The sequence below is a fragment of the Chelon labrosus genome (genome assembly GCF_963514085.1).
Source record: "Chelon labrosus genome assembly, chromosome: 15".
NCBI classification, from domain to species: Eukaryota; Metazoa; Chordata; class Actinopteri; order Mugiliformes; family Mugilidae; genus Chelon; species Chelon labrosus.
The window spans coordinates 17,199,916-17,226,247 of record NC_140348.1 but is presented as its reverse complement, the minus strand read 5'-3'; the positions used below and the strand labels follow the sequence as shown (position 1 = coordinate 17,226,247).

General features: G+C 40.6%; 1 protein-coding gene across 1 annotated transcript in view; it reads left to right on the top strand.

The window, feature by feature from the left end:
* The window catches only part of eys (eyes shut homolog), a 160,438-nt gene that overhangs the window by 73,503 nt on the left and 60,603 nt on the right, over positions 1 to 26,332 (top strand). The window contains exons 26-36 of the mRNA XM_084562427.1: positions 7,576 to 7,747; positions 8,096 to 8,174; positions 8,578 to 8,777; positions 13,153 to 13,277; positions 13,888 to 14,012; positions 14,488 to 14,701; positions 21,885 to 22,075; positions 22,243 to 22,334; positions 24,630 to 24,780; positions 24,874 to 24,986; positions 25,329 to 25,585. Of these exons, the coding sequence (XP_084418553.1) occupies positions 7,576 to 7,747; positions 8,096 to 8,174; positions 8,578 to 8,777; positions 13,153 to 13,277; positions 13,888 to 14,012; positions 14,488 to 14,701; positions 21,885 to 22,075; positions 22,243 to 22,334; positions 24,630 to 24,780; positions 24,874 to 24,986; positions 25,329 to 25,585 (1,719 nt within the window). The remainder of the gene's footprint in view (positions 1 to 7,575; positions 7,748 to 8,095; positions 8,175 to 8,577; positions 8,778 to 13,152; positions 13,278 to 13,887; positions 14,013 to 14,487; positions 14,702 to 21,884; positions 22,076 to 22,242; positions 22,335 to 24,629; positions 24,781 to 24,873; positions 24,987 to 25,328; positions 25,586 to 26,332) is intronic.

Sequence of the window (26,332 nt, the reverse complement as noted above, 5' to 3'; positions counted from 1 at the left end):
ACTATCCGTCACCTTCTGTTTTCTCTTCTTCACCCGTCATTAGCGAGCGCGTTCCCTTGAGTGATAGTACAGTGCAATCACCACATTGCTGCACTTTCCTCAGTCAGCACATTGTCGGATGATGATGTCCGGGCCCCTCGCAGTGTTGTTTGCAGTTAAGGCTTCAGTAAATTCAGTCTTTTTGGCTGGTGAACTTGTTAAACAGAATGCAGTGGCGGGCGTCTGTCTTTGCCACAGAGTCTCTGCAGGGATGTGGCATGTTGAAGATGTAAGCGCGTATTACACATGACTGGAATAACTTGGACCGCTCGTGCAGACGTTTCCACCGAATTTAATAATTGTGCCAATTGTAAACCAGTTGTGATTCAAGTCCTTTCTGCTGTGTGACAGCTATTGCACAAGTTTCTAAGCTTAGTGCTTAAAAAGTTTGAATCGTTTTATCTGAAACAGAACATTTATTAATTCAATTTAGCTTTTTTTGTTCACTATATAAATGATGAAAAGATGATTTACTAATTTGCTGACATTTATAATCGTCTGTATTCTGTAGTTTTTAATTAATTTAGAATTCATTTAATCAACAAACCGCTCAGTTAATGCCTTTTAGCACCCTGTCTTATTAATAGTGTATATAAATATTAATATAGCCTTTCATTATAGACATTTCCAATCCTAGCCTCCAAAATGCATAATTATTTCTGTGCATCATATGATTATAGTCATTTATTACCTGGCCATCTGTTATTTTAATATTAAATGAGAATGCGTGTCCGATCATCTATGCAGTCGTCTGTTTTTAGAACTTTTTTAGAACTCTCTAGAAACTAGTTTTGAATGAATGTGCATCTTATATAGAAAGATATATGAGTAAATTGGCAGGTAATTATTTTTGCAGTGTGCACTGACTAAAATAAATCAATCACATAAATGAAACAGGGTGACTCTATTGGGTGATATTGAACGCCGTAACTACTATACCTGTTTGCCTGAGTAAGATATTATACTGTAAATTATACTGTATTGATCCCACATGGAGAAAATATTTTCCTGAATTTGACCCATCCATTGGGACCGAAGTGACCCATCCAGCTGCTTCTCTAACTACTACTCCACAACTTCCCCTAATATAGAGTATATTTAGGATTCAGAAACCATTGAAACCCACTAGCATTTGGTTTATGAAATAATAATATGATGTGATCTGATGTGAAATAATAATATGAAACATGTGAAACACAGACCTGTGTATCTACGTGTACAGAACCTGCTATAGCCACAGATAAGAGTCAATAACATTTGAGCTTTCAGGCCTTCATATGATGATTTACAGCTACAAACTTTAAAACTATTTGAGAAGTTCTCTTTCAAAGCTCAATATCTTATTTGAACCCAAATTCTTCCCAACAACAAGACCCACTCTATATGCCCAACCCACAATTTTAGGTGTTCCCTGGCTGGTCTATTTTGTATGTGGATGTATGTGATTGGTAGTAGCTACCAGATACCACATGACCGAACCACATGACCGAACCCACCTCGCAGGTGCCCCATTGGGTTATATGTCTATACATGTTTGCTTGTTTTCATTTAAAAATGGCACATATTTTACTTCATACATTATTTAAACTTGCAGTCTGTTTCTTGATGACCCCGATGAAGGCCACGAGCTGAAACGGGTCAGTCTAATAAAGTTGTTCCATACATTTTAAGTCCTGCTGGAGCCTTGACCTTTTGTAGAATTTCTTTTCCTCCTCCATGCGACCCGGTAGCAGGTGAAGTTTTTCTACAACGCAGACTCCTCCACCATCAGCCTTATTGCTTTGATTTCCCTCATCACACTTCTGTGTGACAGAGTCTTGAGTTCATTTTGTGTCCCAGCTTTATTCTAATCCTTCTGAGTTGTTTTCAACCTTTGCAGTCGTGACCTCTGGCTTAAGTAGTTGCCGTATAGTTTTCCCTTTGGGCTGAATGAAACGAGTTACCACTTTGGCACAAGAAAGGACTCATTTTACATTTTGCAACGCGAGAGAAAGTTAGATTTTGTGAGCGGTAGAGACAGTTCATTATTTATTCTTTTTCATGATAAAAATGCGGGAGGCAATAAATAAATTCTTGCTCCTGTTGTCACTATGTTTGTTTACGTCTAACTCTACCCACAGATAAAAAGCTAAGCAAATGATTAATGACTGGCCAGTCAGCATTTTTAATGTTTCAAGTCTTAAATAAAAAAGAGTTTTTAGGACTAGTAAACAATATTTTTAACACTTAAGTGAAAATAAACATCATAGAAACCCTTGAATTAGCCACTATCCATTTATTCATTTTTAATTCCTCAGTAAATAGAGTCGGTGGATCTCTCTGAGGCGTTACCTGATGTAATTTAGGCAACTATAAACATCAACTGTGTGTTTCCTTGTGTTTTGAACTGTTGGCAGGAGGCAGACAGGCTTTGACAGTTTGTGTTATCTGGTGTTTCCTTCACAGCTTGAACTCTCTCCGCCCCTTCATTTCCTCTTTAATCTCATTGCTATTTTTCCAGAGGTCTGCATAAATAACAAAAATGATCAACGCTGTGAGGAGAGATGACTTCATTATGTGACTATTGTGACTCATCTTAAACGTGTCAGATTGACAGCTAAGATACACGTTTTGAGACTAACGCACAGTTTTCCTTTGAGTCAGCAACATTTGGTGCAGCACAGTTTGTGTGGAGGCTTGCGCCATTATAGTCAGGCTACTGCAGTCACAGCTGTAAGAATATACAATATATGACACACTTTTCTATTACTTCCCATGCAGCACTTCATTGGGTCCTCTCAGGAGCAACTACAGTTGCAGGGCCACATCACCCCAAAGTACAAATAATACATGTCCAGACTTTGTTTCTACTTCCTGCTTGACTTTCAACAATGGCGGCTGAAACTTTCTCTGAAATTTCGCCAAAGACGAGTCGTACAAATGTTTGTATCTCCGAACCTCCTCAGTTAACCTTTCCTCGATGTGTTCCATCTTTATTGATCCAAAACAAGCAATTTGAAATTGTGAAGATGGAGAAGCAGCCAGAAATACTAAAGCGGAAACACTCTACTACCAAGTGGACTTAATGCAGAAGTATAGACCACCTGTTAGTGGTACTTCATCAGACAGAAAGGTTTACAGATTTTGGGTTGCCCACCCCAGAGACCTCTGTCGCTATCCCAACATAATAAAGGCAAATGGAATTCAGTTTGTTCACAGAAATGTAAAAAAATCACTAAAAAAAAAAATCCAAGAGCAACGCATTTTTTGAACAACTTGCAGACTTCACTGAACCGTTTTCACTGGAACTACTTTCTGATTAGGAAATACTGTAGTCCCTTTTTCTAAATAGAAAATGGTGATGGCAAATTCCCTGGATTATCCAAGGTAATCTGGTGATTTTTTTTTTATTTTTCCCCCCACTACTAGGAACACACCTCTTAAATTCTGATGTGTTGTGCTGGAGACAGCAATTTCATAACCTGGGTGAACTGACCAGAAGCAGCTTTATATTAATAATTCTACTGTCTTATAATATTAATTCAAACTCCAAACCAAGATAAGTTTTGCTATATATAGACGTGATATGTGAATATGAAAAATTTTGAGGCTAAAACAATTATTTTAATTGTCCACTAATGATTAAATTGCCAGTGCCCTAGTTAATAAATTCGGACACTGACAAACCAACAAAAAAAAAAGATCTTTTGTCTAATAAATGACCTAAGTGTTTAATTTTAACGCTTATTTAGGTATATCTGAGTAAATATTTCCAGAATCTTTACTTTAACAAAGCAGAAAAGCCATCTGGTAAAATAAGATCCTCTCTGGGGACGTAGTAGTGGGTGTTACGGCTTCCTGTGTCATTTTCTCTTGCCTTACAGATCTGCAGTTATATTTATATTTGCATACCACTTTAACAGACACAGTCATTAATCCTACTATCGTCAGTAATGGTTCACTGTATATGTGATATTTTATTTAAAAAACAAAACTGTGGTTTAAAACTTTCAATAAGTAATACTGCGAGAAAGAGGTAACTTGGTATTAACAGACAGCGATACACAACCCAGAGATTCTTTAATGAAATACACACAGCATGCTCGTCTTTACCCTTCCTGCCAGTCTGTGATCACTTCATATCAAAGATCACGAAAGAGACCAAAGAGGAAAAACATGTCATGATTTCGAGGCAGCGTTATCTGGACAGTCTGCCCTCTGATGTCAGGACAGTATTTTGCTCTTTAAGGCTTTAGATTATTTACTACAAAGTGCATGCTTCACGTTTTCCTAAATAAGTTTGTCGACTGATTTTGCGGAAATTTGAAAATGGTCTGAGATTAAAAAAAAGAATAAAAAAAGAGGAATGACACTGTCAACTCAGATTAGCGTAGATTGTGTTTACATGGATCACAGTAATGAGGCTGGTTTTGATCGTATTCAAGATGTGGTGTTTACATGAAACACGGACAAGTCTGACTTTTCAAATCCATATACAGTATTTGTGGTAAATATTTAGTTTTCTGGTAAATGAACACGAACTTGACCAACTTGATCTACACCACCGCCTTCTGTGCTGTTCAGTGGAAAGTGACCAAGTAGGCCACAGTATGTCATCCAAAGTTCAGTGAAAGTTGCTGGGCCAGATCCACTAATTTAAATTTGATGTTTGGCCACGCAGTAATCTTTCATTAGTGTTTTCCATCGTGACCTGATTAGGGCAGCATTTTAATGCTCTATCCAAACTACCAAGTGGTATCACAGACTGTGTAAGGATGGACACGGAACAGCTCCTCAAAAGTGAAGCCAAAGTAGAGCTCCCCCTGGTGGCTGGCTGCAGTATAGGTCATAAGCTCCACCCCCCCCCCCAATGTCAGTGGATGGGACTTTCGCCAAACTAAAACACTGAAGTACATGTCAAATACATTTTTTTTCAAGGATGTTTCTGTCATTTTAGGTAGTTAATATAAGGCTGATGTCTATTTTCTTTCTAACTTCTTTGCAACTGGTAGAGGTAGAGCAGAACGCAGTATTAATCATTTGAAAATGCCAGCAAGTCTAAAGGAAGGTGTGATTTTTACATGTGCCAACAAAAAAAGAAAATCTGGTCATAACATTTCACAACAGTTCAGGCGTGTCTTTTGTTTGTCCCCTATATTTGATTTGCTGATAATTACGTACTCCATCTATGTAGTACACCTTGTAGACAACACAGGAGTCATACGATTATTTCATGTAAAGTATTTGAAGGTTGTGCCTGCAAGCATGTACAGTATCACAGAAATAATCTCAAAATGAATGCAGAAGAGAATAGTTGTGCACATTGTGCAATTTTCCCGGGAGTGGTTTGACTCAAAGTGTTATTTCGAAATGATTATTATTGGGTTAAAACATGTGTCAGCGTGGCCCTCACAGATTTCCATCAGCCTCTGTTTATTAAGAAGAAATGCAGACACATGTTTTTCTTTGTGCAGTAAGGACAAAAAGGATCTCACTGTAAATGAAGGGGATGTTCCTTAGAGCACCAGAGTCACCTAGGAGCGAAACGCATCCTCTAGATTGAAAATCATGAGCGATGCTGCTGACGAAGCAGTTGCCAGAGTCAACTGGGATGTACAGTTTTGCAGATAATCATTATGTCGCTTGACAAGAGCAGATAACCCTGCGGTTACCAGTGAAGGACGAATGAGTTCCAGGTTATCTGTTCCATAAAACTCCACATTAAAAGAGCCATGCTGATGCTTTTCATCCACACATTCACTCACAGCGGTGAGCATAGCAACTGTAGTTTAGTTCTCTCGGTAAAAATGCAACCATGGCACGGAGCATGTGCAGGAATGACCCCGGAGGTTGCAAGTACAGTTGCAGAGATATTTTAGGGTTAGGGTTCTACTTTTTAATAATTGTTTATTTAACTTATTTCTTGAAACTTTTTTCAAAATGCAAAATCTAATTTTAACGCAACATTAAGAAATCATCTAACTTTTCTGGAACTTCAAGGGGAATTACAATTTTTTACAACCTGGACCTTATTTCTGGCATAAAATACGATCTTTTACTCACCCATATAACTTTGGTGTCATTTGGAGTCGTTCGGACGATACTTAGATCCGCATATATCCATATAGTGGGAGTGACTGGGGCACCGAAATGCAGCCTCTAAATAACGCGTTATCTGTTATCGGTTATAGTAGGTCGATCCACAGACCCCGGATGATGATAACGGGTAACTCCAGACTCAACGGGGAATAGCACTAGCGTATCATAACAAAATATTGGTGATATGATAATATAAGATAATGCGTTATTTAGAGACTGCGTTTCGGTGCCCCAGTCACTCCCACTATATGGATATACGTGGATATAGATATCGTCCGAACGACTCCAAATGACACCAAAGTTATATGTGTGAGTAAACGATCGTATTTTATGCCAGAAATAAGGCCCAGATTGTAAAAAACGGTAATTCCCCTTTAAGGCTCATTTCGGGTACAGCAGGACATAGACACCGTAACCTACGTACGTAGCCAACGCCGGTGTGAGCCATTTATATCAAGTGGACCAATCATAGCTCTTGCGGTCTGCGTCGCAGCAGCGCGTAGTTCAGTGTCAAATTGACGCAGAAGTCTGAACTGCCTATTAGTTTTATCTAGGCCCAATCTATCTACGCTATGTTCAGATCATACACACAGCCAATCCAAACAAGAACACTGCTTTACATTCCATTACACACCACACCAGAAAATACTTGTTCAAAACACGTAGCAGAATAAAACAAAAACTGGATATATGTTTTACCACTGCATAGCGTAAGTGCTGTTAGCAGAGCAGTCCTTCCACCCTCCTATTTGTCCGTGTTGCAGTTGTAGAAAACAAACAGTAAGGGACTCTTCTGATTATGGCCACAAAGAATCTGCTGAGATTGGGTTGAACCCTTTGACCCCCTCCGCTCATTGAAATTCTACCAACAACAACAACAACACGGCCCCGGCGCAGTCCGCCACTTTTCCTCTTCTGCCTCTCGTGTCGTTCCCATACGCTGTTGTCATCAACCTTCTTCTCACCCACTCTGAACTGGCTCGTCACATCATTAGCAACAAGTGTGAAGAATCCCGAGTGGTTGTGTGTCATTGTGGGCTGCGCGCATCGCGAGTGCTTCCCGGTGCAAAATGTGTTGCAGGGAGTCAGTTTTGGAATCGGTTATGTCTAACTTGATGGCAATGTGTTTGCCAAAAGAGGGGGCTAGTTTAATAAATGGGCTCAAGGGCCTGTTGAGAATTTCCGAGAATGGGTATGTTTTAACATTACAGAAAAACTGTTAACTTTTTATGTTGCTTGTCTAGCTTGCAAAGTTGGAAGAGGTTAGCAAATAAACCTGGGCTAGACTTGAAAGAGGCATCAAAGGCAGTCGCTCACATAACTGACTTCCTAGCAGCTATACATCACATTTTAATATTCTGTTTATCCATATTGTCAGCAATTTGAGTACAAATGACTGCAATTAGTATTTTTATGTTGTCACTTATGTAATGTCTTTAAATATGCTTTATTTCCTAGGGCCGTGGTGTGAGCTTAACGCCGATGAGTGTGCTTCAAACCCATGCCAAAATAGTGGAAGATGTATTGATGCGCCTAATCAATACCACTGCTTGTGTCCTGACGGCTTCATTGGGCTCCACTGTGAGACCAACATTGATGAATGCGTGTCAGCACCTTGTCACCGCGGGAGGTACAGATTTTTCTCCGTCATTTGAGACGGAAAAACGGCAAATTGCGCCGCAGTGGCATGGAATTATTTTTAATTACCCTCCTCGCCAGCGCAGTGACTGGAGACATATGTCATGTGTTGTAAGGAGCTAATGCGATGCACTTACAGGTTGTCTCAGTGGTGGTTAAATTATAGTCATTAATTCCGTTGAAGTGGAATTACAACTTCATTCAAAAAGATTATATCTCTCTCAGAGGATTCTGCTGCAACTATACAGAAGAAGACCTGCATAAATAAATAAATAAATGTTTTGAAGACATTATAATTTTAATGAATCAATTCTGACCCCGTCTTTTGTGGCCTTCTCAGCTGCGAGGATGGAATACATTCATACACCTGTCTCTGTGAATCTGGATGGACCGGCAGCAGATGCGAAACAAACATTGACGTGAGTTGAGCTTAATTAATGAACCTGCTGGGAAATGTCAGGAGATTTTTAGTAATCTTTGTGTGGCCTTTGGTATCATTAACTCTATCGACTTTTCTTCTAGATAAGTCAGTTGAACTAGCAGGATCATGTAGGCGTTGTACAAATACCTGATTAAAAGAAATTGCTTAGTCTAATACCTAATTGATTCAAACCACAGCTTTGCGGTGGACTCGAGAGATAAAACATTGTGTTGGTTCGAAGGTCTCTGCCAGCATTTTGTACAGCGACTAATCTGAGCTTCTGCTGTCTAACTGCTAACAGTTAATTCTAAATCTGAAGGCTGTTGTATCTATTAAAATATTTAGTATTATGGCTGTGACTCTGACTCCTGTGTATATGTTTGATGTCTTTTCATATCCAGGACTGTGCCTTCAGTCCCTGTTTGAACGGAGGCTCGTGCGTGGACCTCATTGATAAATATGCGTGCTTCTGCCAGGACGGCTACACGGGGAAAACTTGCGAGAGCGATGTAGATGTCTGCACAGATGCCACCTCTAATGTATCGCTGTGTTTCAACGGAGCCACCTGCCTTGAAGGTGAAGGATCAAACTTTACATGCAGGTGAGTTTGTTCACAATTTATTTTTATGACTTTATTTGAAAGTTAGCAGTGGAGGGAAACGGGTGAGCATCAAGGCCTTCGATGTTTGTGTCGCCTGCTGTAGATGGCTGCTGCCATCAAGGAGTGTCATTGCTATGGGGTGGGGGTGCCTGGTCTGGTCTAGGTGGGTGGTACGTGTCTAAGTAACATCCACATGAATGCCAGCTCCAATAGTTTCCCAGCAGAACATTAGATGGTCAATGTTATTTATTTCTCCTGTCAGTGGTTTTAATGCTGTGGCTGATCGGTGTAAATGACCAATCGCTAAACCCTGTGTGAACTGTAGCCGACCTCTTACAGCTTCACAATCATAACAAGACACGACAGGCCTAGCAAGGAGATTTATATGGGGCAGAACTAAACAACATATTTGTCAGTGTGTTTATGTAGGCTACCATAATGCTAGCAGCTGACCATCTATATCGTAGTGTCACTTAGCCAAAGGCCGAAATAAACGTCGTTTACTAACTAGGTTAGATTAGTGTGTAGGGTCATAGAGTATGTTAAAAACTGTTTGCACAGCACGTCCATTGTGTTGTGTTTCCCATCAGTGTGGGAGCTGATCCTGAATGCTGTCAGAGTTTAGACTAACGTTAGCAGCTCCCAATAAAAGCTGATTTTACCAGACTTATTCTTATTTTGTAAAGTTGAAAGTCAAAACATGCAGATTAGTCTGGAATTTTCAGGATCATATTTAGATGCTGTATAAACTGCCCCTACACAGTAAATGATAAATGAATAACCTAACAATAAATTAATCAAATCAAGGAATCATCATGATGCCAGCAAACCAACTGGGAAATACTATATTAATGAATCTTTAGGCAGTTCTTGGTTCATAATGTCTGTGACATGGACCAATCCGAGTGGTTCCTGATTAATTCTAAACCAGCTGCTGAGCCAGAAAGCACCAGTAACGCCTCATTTATTACTCATTACTTTAGTTACTCTTTTGTGCCCAATCAGGTAAAATGACACATAATACTCATTTTTAGGCTTTGCCTCATTACTTCATCACAGCTTTGTGCAGCACATTTTCAACATACTACTCATCAGAGGGACTGACCTTGCAGATTTTTTCAAATGGAACATTTAGCATTAGATTCATGTTTTTGCATGAGAGCGTTTACTTATACTTAAGTAGCCAAAATATTTAAGGCCTCTTTTTCAGCGTTTTTGTTGAAGATAAAGTGAAACATGAGCTAGTAAGCTAACATTTACATTCATTTGTAGAGCTTATGTTAATGTTTGCTGACTGGTTACAGCTGCTAATTTTTGCAAGCAACACTTTTTCCTTACTTTTTCTTATTACATTGAATCCTGTTGTTTTAAACAAATTATATGATAACAGTCAACAATCAGCAGTTGACCCAGTGACATACTTTAAATGACACCCACCAGCCTAATGAATTAAATAAATCATGATGCGAATTATAAAAGAAATGTCAATTTATGTCACATTTTATATTGTAATCAATGTATTCATTTGATTTGGTGCAATTAATATTATATTAATTTATTTTTAGTATTTATTAAATAGAACAGTTTTGGTCCTCCATACATCACCTCTATACATCATTTTAACCTGCATATGTGCCACATCGCTGAGGCTATACCATAAAAGATGGCGCATTGAACGCTACACTAATCATATATATTTACACAGCTGCTAGCCATGTTTAGCATTACCAACATTATTTAGCTAGGCCTTTAGCAAATTGAAGTTCAACATAGCTTAGTTTGGCTTTTGCCAGGCAAGTAGGATATTTTAACATGTATAAAAATAGATAATATATATCTGATTAACGGGAAGGCAGTAACTATGTACTGTATATTGGCTGCATCGTTTTATATATTTTTAGAAGAAATATCTGAGTTGCCAGAGCTTGAAAGAGCGGGCTGCAGAAACAAGACAGGTCTTGAACGAAGTTAATATTCTTCAATACTCTTGTCTGTTTTAAATGTGTTTAAGACTTATGGCGTGTGAAAAATGGGTTGAGTATTCAGTTTGACGTCTATGGACAAAGGAATCAGACAGAATCTGTGCACGTGTTCACTATTTCCATTGGTGAAAAACTCTAAAGACTACTGCTGGTCTCATTAAAGGGCCAGCCAGTGGCAAAACCCATGTGACACAAATACAGGAAGGGACTGTTAAGTGCATTGTTTCATTTCTAAACTGCCTCTGGCTACATACAAGAAGCTAGGGGAGGTGGAACAGTTCAAGAACACCGGGGAGTTGCATTATCCTATATTAACTTCAGATGTTTGCGATAATTTCCAAATCTTAATTTGCATTTTTGACAACTCCAATCAGCGTCAGCGCTGCACACTTCAGCTCGTCCCAATTAAAAACGCATCTTGCCTCACAATAAAGTTGCTGCTGTACATGTGCACACTCCCGTACAGTAGCAGTCCTCCAGGTTGAATCATTGCTTTTTAATTGCCCGCGTGAGTGATGAAGTGCATCTGAACACAAGGTGTATGTAGCAAGAGTGAGCCGATTTGACACACCAGCTCCCTGGATGCCTTACAGTTAATTACGTTGTCCAAGCTCGCGCGCTGATGTGCCGCTATATTCTCCGTGTTGTGATTTATGTGACAACAACTACCACAACTCCAAATAGGTTGCTGCTCTTTACAGTGTTATATATTGATGCACCGGACTGCCAACACCCTCTGCATTTTTTACGACGCTGCCTTCATCTTGCGCTTATTTGCATACAAGTGGGCAATATATGTTGTGCATTTACAGATAAATGTGCACGCTAGAGGCAGCGTTAGGACATGCACACACTTTCTAATTAATTATTGTCTCATAGCGTCCTGCTGATCTTCAATGGGATGATTTGTGTGCACTTTACACCACGCCAGATGTTTCCTTTGCTGACTTTAAATGTGATTTGGACATAAAACTTAATTTAACGCTCTAGTAGTTATGTTAATGTTTTATTAACTGAGCGGTTTTAGAGATTAAACGCTTTAGTTACAGATGAAAAGCCAACATTTTGCCATTTTAATACCGTTGGTGCAAATAAACCCCCACACATTTTACATCATCAGGAAGCAATCTCCAAGCTTGTATCTCGGCTTGTGTACACATTTACATCTTTAGCTGTGACATTAAAATGACACGTTAAGGTTTTTTTTTTTTATGTTTTGTGCATCTGCATATTTCTTTCCACTTGAATGGAGAACATCTGGTGAGTCAGTCTAGTACACTGAATGATGGGGTAAAAATCAGTCATGCAATCATTTCTTGTCCAAAATACCTCTACTATACATGAAATACAACAGGTTGTGGTGCACGTCAATTGTGCGCCAGATCCATTCTCTCATGGTGGTCAACCTAGAGGCCTGTTTTCCGATGTTGTAGCATTACATGATTATATTGATTGTTCCGTGCAGATCTCACTTTACAACATAACGTCAGCGTCCAAGGCCTCATAAACACAGAAACAGCAACAAGAGTTTGTTAGTATTTACTTAAACGTCTGTGTTCAGTAGTTTTAAGAAATTAAGGGTCCGCGCAAATCAGCAGACCCTGTTCTTCCTCGGCCTCCGGTTGCGTCGATGCGCACTCGGCCCCGTTGTCCATCTGGAAAATGACTGCTCTTCTGCAAAAATCTTAAAGCCGGCGGGGGTGACATCTGCAGAACCGAGTTGTACCTCTCTTAGCTTGAGGTTCCGCTTACCTTGTGTAAATCACCCTCTCAAACTATTACCACACACTGCACACAAAATATTCACTTTGTTGTATACCTGTGGGTTTTATGCACTGCTGAGTCTTCCTTGCAGATAAGCTGTGTGATGTCAAGTTTGTGGTGGGCAAACTTTAATTTTCAGCAGCGAATGTTTGGCACACCCACTTACTGTAGGAGAAACGTAGCACGTAGAGGGTGAGAGCAGTACTTGTGTTGACACACAAAGCAATTGGACATCAAGGCATGTATTTATTTACTTTCATTATGGGTACTCTATATATTAAGGGTTATTACTATTATGAGTTGAATTACATTTGATTGCCGTTGCTTTGCAGTGCACCTTTCTAATGACTTGTATCTGAGAAAAAGATAGCAGATGATATATGTTTTTATGCTTTTTTGGGCATTTCTTTTATTTTCTCTATATATTTTTCTCTGATTAATGGAACCCACTCTTAGCTTTATTGCCTCCTTTCAGATCCCCCCCGAAAATGAATGTCTGTTGCGGTGTTTTTTGACGGGGAATAACGAAAAGGAACAGCTCTCGGATGCGACGCGTCAAGCCCACATGAAGGAAGTGACAGGCCTGCGAGACAGCCGTGCAGTTTCTAAACTATGATATGTTTTCTTAGCTGTCCACCAGGTTTCATGGGGGATTTCTGTGAAGTGGATGTTAACGAATGTTGCTCAGCTCCCTGCCACAACGGTGCCATTTGCCAAGATCTTATTAATAGCTACGTCTGTCACTGCAGGTCAGGTGAGTCATTCAGACATCCTCCTCCAAGTTTCTTGGTTTACTTTGAAATGAGGCGGCCGAAGCGTTTTTTTTTTTTTCTTTTCCCCCTTTGTAAAAACCTGTTAGGGACAACCTTTGTTGCTCATGAGCAATATTATTAAAACATAGCCTCTGTGACATTTTCTGAAGTGAACAAGAAGGCTTCAGCCTCTTCCTGTGCCCCAGATGTAGAAGAGTACAGTTTACCTTATGTAAACCATCTTAGTGCTTACAGAACATCCATATTGAATTGAAAGGGCCCATATAAAGTGTCACTAAAGGTTACCATAATGCCTACATAGCTTCAGTGCCTCAAAGCCATTCAAAGCCACAGTTCTCCAGGGAGAAATTTGTAGGCATACAGTACCAGAAAAAAAAAAAAGACAGTGATAAAAAGACGATACTGCCTCGGCTCATTAAAATGTATGCGGCATCTTACTCTTTAGTGAAAGCCTTTTCTTGTCCGTGTATGTGTGTGAATCCAAAAAGAAGCAAATCAATGTAAGAGAATCTGATTGATATTCACTTCAGAGGGTGGAAGTGGGAGAGTCTGGGCTCACCACGGCACTCTGTGGGCTTTTGTTCCTGGCAGGTTGGACAGGCCTTCACTGTGAGGATGACATTAATGAGTGCCTTCCACAGCCGTGCAACCAGGGGATATGCATTCAGAATGATCCAGGCTATGGCTACACCTGTTTCTGTCGTCCTGGATTTGTGGTGAGGATCCCCACCTTATCCCCCCATATCCATCTTTTTTTTTTACTTCATTAACCTCTTTAGCCCTCTTGCTCCTTTGACCCTTAAACAATTGCTCTGTGCTAATTAACTGAACTGTTAAAATGCATGATCAACTTTTGCTTTGTTGCTTGAAGTCAAACCATTTCCGTTCTCTATTTATTCATATAGGAACATTTTTCTGGTGTTTTTCACATTTGTATGACAAATAGACACAAAAATTAGATTAAGAAAGTATGACACATTTCTGATTTCAATATTGCACATGAAAGAAAAATAATCGTAATGATCAAAAACTATCCCACATCACTTGGCTTTTTTTTTTTTTTTTTTTTCTCTGTGTGTTTTCATAGTGCCAGTACTCTTTATTATTCAAGCTGTAAACATTAGACTCCATTTAGCGTTCCAGCGCCGAGTTGCACGACACATCTCAAGGCTGTCTATTTTACATACACAGGGGAGGAACTGCGAGCACAACTATGATGACTGCCTGCTGAATCCATGTCCGGAAGCATTTTCCTGTGTAGATGGCATCAACAAGGTCAGCTGCCTGCCTCCTGTTACGGATCCCGTTCCCTTGGCGACTGCAGTCGAGAACATCACTCGCGGCTCCACACCCAGGGCGCTGACGCCAACACTCAGCCCAGCGCCGTCCGCTGAGCCGTCCACAGGTATGGACCATGCTGTGCGTGCATGTAAGTACTTTTACAGAGTGGTAGAGGTGGATTTAATGCTATGTTGTGCTACCCCTCGGAAGGAAGTATATTCAAGGCCGCTACATTTATTTGACAGCTATAATTGCTGGCTACTTTCTAGATTAAGACATAAAAATTAGACTTGCCAATAAAAATTGCATTGCAAGAGATTAAGTTGTCAGTTCTCTGATGCCTATTAGCAGTTTTCCCCCAAAAAATAAATGAATTTCATGTAAACAGTTTGAAACCCTATAAGCTAAAATGGTTTAATATTTAAGGTGTCAGTCTTAACAATTTTCATTTAAATAAATGTCTGTTAAATCATTATAAGATGAATTACCACCTACGGCCGCTAATGTAATCACTGGATACGAAAGGTTATCACATGTGATCCACCATCCGCCTTGAATACAGTAACTTGGATCCAGAGGCCTAAACTAACGGTTTCTAGGCGTTGAACGACTTCTGATTTATGAAAGTGACTAATATGTGGTGAAAGTGGAGTCGACGTCGACTAGTCAGTGACGTCAAACACAGTAAAAAGCATTGCTAAGGCCTGAATACATATTGTAGCTTCTCATACAAAGGAAGCTATGGAAGCTTTTCAGCTAGGTAATTGAAGCTTGAACACAGGTTACTGTCGGTCGTAGCCCACGTTAACACCATATAAACACCGTCAGCCTGACACTTCTAATAGGCGGCTCGCGCTCGGCAAACTCTCAGCTCTAACATAACTCCCGTAAGGACAAAAAACACAGCAGCAATGTCAAATATTAGAACACAACAAGACTACATGCACTTACCAACACTGTGGGTTGCAGAGAGCCTATAGAAATCGTCTCCGTCAATAGCATTCAATAGTACTTGTCAGATAGGATAATGTAGCCGGGATAAAAAAAACAAAAAAAAGCGGTATATCTCCGAAGGATTTTCCATGTATAGCAGCTAAAGGTCTAATAACTTGTTTATTTGCAGCCTCTTTCTCTCCATTATCACAGGTGAAGTTGGACCGTTCCTCTGTTAGCATTAGTGGATGCCTTCTCGGATGAGTGTGCACTGCAGTAGTACTTTTGTTGTATTTCAGGACTCGCATATTCTGCATGTCATGGTAGAATGGGCTTCATCTTTAGTAAAGTATTTTCACACGCTCGATGAACCGCTGCTAATTTGCTGCAATGACCCACTGGGCTCCTCACCTGATTTCTGGGTGGCGTCCGTGTTGTTGTTGTCACGTGATCGGCGACTAATCGCTTCCCTGTTATGGCGCAGCAGTAAAGTCGACTGGTCGACTATTCGGTACAACCCCCAACGGTTTCTAGATGAACTAACTCCATCTTGTCACGTATACAAAAAAGTTTTGAAAACGATTTCATTCTCTTTGTTAAACTTTGGCAGCATTTCTTTAAAATCTTGTTTTTCCACCTTTCCACCTGGCTGCAAAACCTTCATCTCATTTAGCGCCTCATCATCACAGTGAAATGAGTGGTCATTATGTTCAATAGATGAATACACTTGGCCGGTAGTACTTATCTAGCTTTCTTGACATTGTTGAATTGCTACTTTTTGAAGTAAAATATCTACCTACTTCTTCCACCACTGAGTATATGAATGCTGCAGTATCCTCCCGCTGTCTAAGTGCAGCTAAGCAAACCGTGAAAGACACATGAACAACTTCAAAGGCTGCATGCATTGAAAAAGTTTTGCCTCTATTGAAATATCGTCTAACTTTCTGACTTGTCTGCATTTTCAGGACGCGTCTGAACACTCAGATTAATAATTGTGTTGAGCGCGCATCACCGACTCGTGAATTAGGACTGGAATCTCAACGATAGACATCTCGAATATGCCCACGTATCAACGCTGTTCCATCAAGTCATGGCCCCCATTACTTGGCTATCAGTTCCTTTAACATTATGTGTTGACACTATATTATTTAAACTGATAATCCATTACAGCAATTCATTTGCACTGATTGCCGTTGAGGGACTTTTTACAAATTGCAAACCTACCCTTCCCTTGTCCTTCCTACCAAACATTTTTGCAGCACAAGGTTTGCCAGTTTCGAATGACTCCCACAGAGCTGGCACTCCAAATGTGATTTTAGAGCCTTTGGAACATAGCAGGCGATGATATATAAGGCTTGATTCAGAGATTGTCAGAGTTTGTGCAGCTGCAATGGGGGGAAAAAAAAAAGCTTGTTAGAATCTTTTTTTTTTTTTTTTATTTGGCACTAAAGTGCATTTTCTATTTTGGTTTAGAGGACGGTGATTCCAAAGAGTAATAAGTCCAATCATTATTTGGGGCTATATCCTTTAACACTCAAGTGATAGACACAGAACACAATATGTTACACATTATTGGTCCTGGATTCAGTCATCTATGTGAGAGGAGGAATTCGGGACGCCGGGCAGATTGTTACTCCTTGACAGATGAGCTCTGTCTACCTTTGAAACTGCTCACAGGACTGTAAAACAGACCTATTGAACACAGACGAGCTTGAACCAATTCACTGCGACACTCTGAAAATCACTGTGGGCCCAACATAATGGAGTCTTCCCCCGCAGCACCTGATCCAGCCCTCATCCTGAGCTCTGGCTCGGGAGGGGTTAAACGTACACACACACACAGAACGCCGGTGAAGAGACACAAACCCGGGCGTTTACGCGGCGAAACATGACGCTATCCTTTCACGCGTAAGTGCATAATCAAAGTAAACAAGTTTTTTAAAGTGCGAGGACCCAGAAACTCGTGAGTTTATCTAACTAGGTCACCATCTAAACACATGCAGTGCCCTTGGTGCTGCTTGAAATAGACTCAGACAGTGCTCCTTTAAACCTAAGACTGCTCCACAACCTTTGAAACAAGTCAAGTCAATGGGAATTTAAACACAGAGGGGCTAGTTAATATGGTGCACTGACATTAGAGCGTACCATTTTCTTTTCAACTAAACAGAACGTTGTCGATGCGTTAATTTTGATGCGAAAGCTGAGTTTGGTTCAGTTTCACAGCAAAATAGCGACAAAAATAAACCTCATGAAGTGCTACGATTCTTTTTTTTTTTTTAGCTTCACAGTATTTCACTCTAGCATTGTGAGGCCAGATGAGAATCTAAGAGAGGACATTTCTTGTGGAGGGAGGCTTACTGCAGCTAAGCCACAATCTGGTTGACTTTCCTCGGAGTGATCACCGCAGCGCGGGTGGCGCCCGTTATCTTTCGCCGCCACGTGCAGCCAAAATGAAATCACCTAAGCCTGAGTAAGAAGTTAAAATTTCAAGCATGCCGCCGCCGCCGCCACCGCCGTGCCCCGTTTCGGGCCAGTCACCTCGTTAACCTTCGCTTTAACACGCGTGCATTTGTTTTTACGCGTGCCGCTCGTTTATGTTTTCCTTTTGTTTGTAATTGCGATGACAGCACCTGATTAGTGGCCCCATAACTATTCAGACGTATACGGTGACACAACTTTGCCGGTGAGTCATAATGACATTCACGAGATATGCAGAGTTGTGAATATTCATGAGTGAGAGGCTGAGGGGGTTCGGCGAGATGAGAAGAGCGGCGTCTAAATTTGTCAGCTGTAGTTTATGGCCTCCGTGCTCCTCCTGTACAGTAGCTGTCAGAGCGGTGCACGGGAGTAACTGTATCAGTTCCTTTAAAAAGCAGACAGCGGAGATATAATTAGACACCAGATCTGAAAACAAACAACGATATTATATTTAGGATGTAATTCCTCTGTGTGCCTCAGCAGTTTAATGATATTCTGCTTAATCCTCTGACATCTTGAATATAAGATATTTTTCTGCAAATTTTTTGCCAGTGCAGAATGACCTTTTGCCTTCCCACAGGGCTCTGAAATTGCAAAGGTCCAATAATGATCCTCAGCAGTATTTTATCTCTGTCCTGTGACAAGTTCAATCAGTCAGTCTATTACCTTGCCCAATAAATCAGGGAGGGAAACAGGACGTACATCCTGCCTTTTTTTTTTTTTCTCAAAACGAATGGGACATTAAGTCTATATCAATTAAATCCCGCCGTCCAAAGACTTTCCTCCTATTAATTGATCTTAAGTTCACGTTCCTCCAAATATATCTTTTCTAGAAGAATATCTCGTGGTTTAACCTGTCTGACATCCACCTACAGCCAGTGTGCTGCAGCGCGGCGCTCCACCTTTCTGTGTTACATTAAATATGACTCATATCAATTTTCTCTCCTCTTTTATGGCCGTGTATTAAGACCGTCCCTAATTAAATCTGATCTGGAAGATTTATATCAAGGAATATTCCCAGTGAGACGACTTTTTATTTTTTTTCTTCTTCTTCTTCTTCTTCCTTTTTTCCCCCCAGAAGAGCTTTTGAACGGAGTACAGTAGTGGCAAACTCCTTGGTCAGCGTTATGTTAACATTAAAAAAATACACTGATGTGGTGCGTAACAGGAGATTAAAATGTAGGCGGAAAAAAAGCAAAGTGCAGTTTATATAGTATACATTTAAAATTTAGATTCAGTGTGAGTCGTTACTTGGGGCGAATGCATGAACAATTTGGTATGAGAATGTAAGGTAATGGTAAAAACTGGAGACCTTTGAAGGGGAGGCTGAAGCTAACTGCTAATGAGGCATGATACTGCCTCCTGGCAGCAGCCTCAGACTGCATCAAAGACTACATCAGACTAAACAAGGCTTTAAAATTAATGAATAGCTTTGTCTCTGAGGGGTAATTTTCCATCATCAGCATTGGCAAACCCCATTGTCAGGAGCGAAGCAGGAGACAGTGCAGCATTGTCACCGTGCGCATTTATCCTCATTAATTCACAGATCACAGTAGATCTGTTCCTGATAGTTCTCACTTTTTGTTATCATGGGATTTTCCTCAGGGTATTGGTCATATTGCTCTCCTGAGCAAAATGGGGTATTTAGGTTAGCTTGTTCGCCAGATGCCCTGAGGGGCCCGTTGTCAGATCAAAAAGGGGGTCTGACCTATTAGGGCTTGACGTCTAACAAATATTGATAAAGGTCTCTCTTGCAGCTGCCCGATTAATCGTAGCAACAACTTTAAAGGAGCATTGCTGATTTCTCTGGAGCAATGCTTTTTTTTTTTCTAAGATAAGAACAGACCGACCATGGGACAGGTGCATGCAGGAAGGGTTTTTCCTTTTAACGGGCTTCCCGGGTTTGACTTTTGTGCGACAAATTGCGCTACTTCCCTCAAATGAGGAATATATTGGGCATGAGCGCCCCTAATGCCCACCTCCAATTGCAGCCTGACTCAGTCTTTTAAGTTTGTCTGAGTCACTACCCCCAATAAGCTTGCGGGCAGTGAAACTTTTACTGAAATACCCCCCGTAATTGCCCATTCTCATGGATGATATAAGCCAAGTTATTCTGCTATAAAATGAGGCATGTAATAAACTTGTATGATTATGTTCATTGCAGCCAAGATTCCTCTCTCGCCTAATATAGCGCCATTTGCATGCTTCACAGCTTTTTGGCAAATAAGACTATTTACAGTATGACTGTACAGTGAGCAGAGGGGAAAAACTGTGATGTTACCAAGAGCCCTCAAAGCTGTTCTTGTGCTTGGAAAATAATAATTGTTAATGTTTTTCTCTACGTTTTGCCACTTAATCTGACTTTGTTGTGCCCTCATTTCTTTAACATGTAATCCCATGCATGTTTTCAAGATTATTATATTAACAGATACAGGACACATTTAATTGTTATGCAGAAATGTAAACCCACTTGCCGGTTCAGTAGGTACTCTATAGAAAACAAATGCATTCTAGTATACAGTATATCAGCCACAACATTATGACCGGACAGGAGAAGTGAATAACATTGACCATCTTGTGAGAATACAATGTTCTGCTGGGAAACGTTTGGACCTGGCATTCGTGTGAATGTTACTTAGACATGTACCACCCACCTAGACCATATCAGGCACACCCACCCCATAGCAATGACACTCCTTGATGGCAGCAGCCATCCCCAGCAGGATGCAGCCTGACACAGGCACACACACAAAAACAGTTAAGGAACAACTCAAAAGCAGCACAAGGTGTTGACCTGGCCTCCAAATTCACTAGATCCCAAACTGATCAAGTATCTGTGGGATGATCCACAGAGGCCCCTCCCCTCAACCCATATTACCTAAAGGCCCCCACTAACAACATTCTGTAGCCAGACACCACAGGACACCCTCAGAAGGCCCATGTCCATTCTCTGATGAGTCACAACTGTTTTGGAGGCACAAGGGAGACCTACCCAATATTAGGAAGGTGGTCATAATGTTCTGCCTGATCGGCATGCATTAAACCTACTGTGGTGTTCGATCTGTTTCTTGATGCAGTGTATTGGGCTGTTGAGGCACAGATAATAAGCACTGAAATGTAAACTTATACTAATACTTCCCTACACTCAGTTCTTAGCAGAATATGAGTCTGGTATCACTCCATTTAGATTTCATTTTGGAGCGTGTTTCAGACAATAAAGAGAAAAAAAATACTTTTGCTTACAAAATCTTATCTTAATGAAGGTTAACTGAGAGCTGTTGTTTTGACTATGTTTTCATTTTGGAGGCTTCGTTTTGTGGTACTATTCAGTTTTGTTTCGTTGTACCAACATGTTTCTATTATTCTGATAGCCCCATTTTATTCAGTGTGTTAAACTAAATAACAAAAACACTTGTGTTTAATCCAATGCAGTTTCAAAGTAAATCCTCGTAAACGACCATACAGTTGAATTACCACATTTCTCACGCTGTTTCAGCATAAGCTGAGCATTAACAGGAGATTTAGTGCAGAACTATTCTATTAGAATGCATTCGTTTTCACTGGTGTACCTAATGAACTGACAAGTGAGTGTATGTGCAAATGGAGAGTAACAAAAGCCAGGGAGTCCGTGTTAAATCCTCCTTGGCAACAAGCACCTGCCCCGCTGAGGGGGTACTTTGCCACACTCTGAAATCTTTAATAACACTGAGTTTGCTGTTTCGTATCCCAACCCGTGCACTGACCTCTCTTTAGAGGAAGCAAATGAAAAGTTTAATTTCTTCTTTCAGGGATCGATAGAGATTCTCAGCAGAATTTACAGCAACGATGCATAAACTGCAATCTGTCTCACTTTTACCATTTCCCCCAATTTCACCTTTCCGTTCCGTGTTTCCCAGATTCAAGCTTCCTTCATTACTTTGGGAATTCATACCTGGAGTTTCACGGTATTGACCTCAGCGCACTCAACAACATTACTGTGAGATTTCAAACCACAGCGGCCCAGGGAACTATACTGTATGTGGACCAAGGACCCGCCAACGGTGATTTCTTTTTTATGAAACTCTTCATTCGGGATGGGATCTTACAGGTAAAGAAAATAAATAAATAAAACTTTATTATGCACGATTTTTTTTTTTTTTCAAGGTTGTAAATTCGTCTCCTTTAAAAGGGCTGCTATTTCACAGTCAATTCATGGAGTTCATAGAGCAGCGCCATGAAAAATCTCCCCTTTGAACTACTTTTCAAATGTTTCAGTACGCGTTTTGCTGTAACGAAGACGACGAGGTCGCACTCATCAGTACTTCAGTTCACGTGGACAATGGCACGGCTCACATCGTAAATATCAGGTACGTTCTTTTTGCGTCGATTCAACCGCGTGTGGGTGTGTTGAGGTCAGTTGGTATTCAGATATTCTGCTGCTGCGTGCTTTTATATTCACGTGGTGTATTTGCATAGATTTCAAACCAGATGCAGTATGTTTCTGCTTTAGGCAAGAATACATTTTCTGTTGACTAAAGAGGCACTTTCACAATGATAAGCTCCTTAGGTCTAAGTAATACAACATCTTTGCACTTCAGGTGGTATTAGCTTGATCCATAGTCATTCCAAGTTCGTCAGATTTTATTTTTTTGGGAAATGTTGCAGCCTAACTAATTCCAGCGGAGGCAGGAATCACCAGACTGAGAATTTAGATGTTAGTACGAATGAGCGAATGGGCTCACATTTTGAAGGACTAAAACAAACGTCAGAATGTGCCTATTAAAATGCATTAGTGATCACTGACCATGTTTTATTGGCTGTTCTAAAGTCTTCATTTGCAGTTTTTCATTACGAAAAGATTAACAAGCAAGGGCCGAGCACAAAATCAATGTTTAAATGATTTAAAGTGAGGCTGTGGCCCCTTTGGTTATATTGTTCCTAAGCCCGTGCGCGGTCTCGCTGCCAGCCCTCTCCATTATATTCTGACATGAAGAAGATTGTGGTTTGGTTTCAAGACACCAAGTTTATTATGTATGAGCTGGAAGCTGAAACAAAGCAGCTAATGTTCGGCTTTTATCAAAAGCGGTTTGCTCTACAGGAGAGAGTTTAGAGGCTTTTTAACATTGTGCAAAGAGGCTGTTTCTCCATTTTTACCTTAAATTAAGTTATGGAAAAAAAGGATAATTTGTCAACAATTTTTAGGCTAATCTTTAAAGTTAAACAACTGAGACAAGAATGGATGTAGTTTTCTGAAGATGCCGTTTTAAAAGACACACACGCAGATAAAAGTTTAGGTACTGAGGGTGATTACTGTGCCAAAGGTGAATAAATTATTTCCTGGACTGAAACAATGCTGAGTGGGAAGGTCGTCTTGTGTTTTCTTGGCAGAAGGCTGCGCTGCCCTAAATATGCGAGGGGCCTATCAGGGTTAAGGTGCTACAAGGCTCCACACCTGTTTTTTTATTTTTTTTCCTCTCCAGCAAGAAAAATACAACAGCGGTATGAATCCATCATAATGTTCCGTGCCAACCCCTCGAGACACTGCAAGAAAGAGAGCTGTCATAACTAGAGGGTTGGGAGTGTGGAAAAATGGTTTCTGGTGTCACAAAGCAAATTCTTTGTAATTGTCTGATGGCTGAGTCCGTCCATCTTTGTCTGGTTTGACCCAGAGCTACAACACCACGGCCATCCTCAACGTCACCGCCTAACTCATTATAGACTTTTAATATATCTTCCCGTCAAAGACGCTTTTCAATATGTTAAATAGAAACCCAGTGGGGCTGACTTCTCAAGGACAGTGAGCACAGTGCCCTCTGGCTGCTGGCCAGGCCGCTCTGGCAGACTGCTTCTAAATTAACCGCTTCTCCACGCCGGCTCTAGAGGAAGGACTTATGCAGCTCCGAGTTAGCGCCCTGAGTGTTTAGCCGGCATATGCAACAGCCCGCAAAGTACAGGCTTAACAAATCAGACTAGATTGCTTCACGGACCTCCTAACTTCCACTCCGGGAACAAGGGGTGTCAGGAGACGCTGGAGATCGGACTGTGCATCTGTGGCCTGAGTACCCTCAAGCTGCAGACTGTTAGTCCAGAATCTGCACTTAGGTAATTATCTGCCCTCCCCTGTTGTCTCAGAGAGGAGAATTGGTTTTCTGAAATCTATGAATGGCTGTGGGGTGGGTCCAGAATAGTTGTGCGGAGACTCCTAAGACCTCAGAAAACGACTGCGAGGAAACAAAACAATTAGACACATTTGCAGCAGATTTTAAAAACTCAGCGCTCGTCTTTTCATCACCCGACATTTCTGAATTTCACATTGTTGTTTTTTTTTATTGTTATTTGTTTCAATTTCATAGTTAACACACATGAAATTAATGCAGCCCCAGTTCAGCAGTTCCTTTCACTGGATTCATTTAAAGTTTTAATATCCCTTTGTTACGCCATTACAAACTTACTACAAGGATAAATTATTTTCACGCTCTTTTTCCACACTCTTCTACAGAGAGAAAACAGATATGCTTGAGTGAAATGTTAACAATATTAATAACTGCTACAACACATTAACAGAAAAATGGCATGACGTGGAAAATATTCAATTCAGTGTAGCAGCTAGTGAACCGGTGCTTGCTGTTCGTTGAACCTGAGGAGTTTCTGCTCTCTTATAGGCAACGCCTGACGCCTTGTGAGGCAGAGCTAACTCTTTCAGGTCATGAGAAAATAAAAAGTACAGCGAGTAATTACTGGCTGGGACAATTGATACGAAGAACAAACCACGTCTTCACAGGCGGTTTGCCACAACAGTATCTCCTCAGTCAGGTAAGATGACATGTTTTTTGACAACCTGTTCAAATTATATGGTCCAGAAAGTTGTTTGTAAAATGAATCTTTGTTTGTCTTTTTTAACCTAAGAGAGCAAAACCATTCCACAACTTTACCGGCTGCATTGAAGTCATTGAAATTAATAAACGGAGGAGCTTCTACGCTTCTGATGCCATGGCCGGCCGCAACATAGACCAATGCAGGTGAAGTTGTTGCCTTTTTTTATTTTTTTGTTGGCATTGGCAGTGGGATTTTATTGAGCACACATGTAAAGCGATCACACAAAAGATATTTACAAATGTCATATTTTGTACCGGAGGAAATCTGTCATAAATAATGTTTGAGTTTTCCTCTTTCCCTGGGACTGCAGTCAAAAATATGTCATCTTGGTAAATGGCTGCACTTAAAATTTACCTCTCGTTTTTATGGGTAAATTCACTTCCCAGGGATCTAGTTCATAACTTTGGCCTTAAAAGCAAATAATTTCAGTTTTAAATTGGATTTTTGCCCACTTTAAGTACTCAAACTTTGGTCCAATCTTCCAGATCTGCTTTGTATGCGACAGAAGCCTCCACGAGAAGTTCCTCAAGTTTGACAACTCAATCAGCTCCCTCTGACACAGTGAGCGCAACATCACTGGCAGCTCCCACACCAGCGCCAAAGCATCCTCTGCAACAACTCCAAGTTTGCCGTGATGGTCTTTGCCGCAACGGAGGAACGTGTCAACAGCTGCAACTGCCTGGTGGAGCTCTGCCTTCTTGCCTCTGCCCACTTCACTTTACTGGAACTTTTTGTGAGAAAGGTAGGCTTGAAGATTTTTTTTTATTGCATTTAGCTGGCAGTGTTAACCAGTTTTTAATACCTAATACATAAAACACACACATTCTGTACAAAAGGCTTAAAAACCTACTGTACCGTGACCTCCACGGTGGTATCATCGAGAGCCAGCCAACAAATTACGTTGGCTAATACACGCTGAGCCTCTTTGGCTAATAGGTTTCACTATGAGGGAGAATGGAGTCAGCTGCATTAAGAATTTTGAGTGATTTGAATTATTCAGTATATGATTAATGAAATGAAGGATCCATATAAGCAGCTTGAACCAGTGTCGTGTGTCCATGTTCACCTCCAACGCTCACCGAGAATGAGAAATCGACCTTGCAGCACCCGCTCAACATTCAGCTAAAGCTCTCATCCTTGTCCCAACCAAAAATATTTATTTTGTACCAACCACTCTGACACTAATACTAAGGAGACGGCAGTGCTAGACACACATACTAAAGAGGTTTTTCTTTGCAGATTTTTTCACAGTGCACTTGAAGTAGCTACTGACTTCCCTCTTTTCTTTTCTTTTTTTTTTTACCTCTGCCGTCACGCATGATATTCTGACAGTGCAGAAAAAGAGCAACCTATATTTTGCCATTGTAGTCAGTCTCTGTCAGTGACGACAGCGGCAACACTAGAATGTGGGAATTAATTGCTTGAAAGCACAAGGCAAGCTGCTTACAACTGAGAGACATTTCATCATGCAGCGTTAATGTATATTATT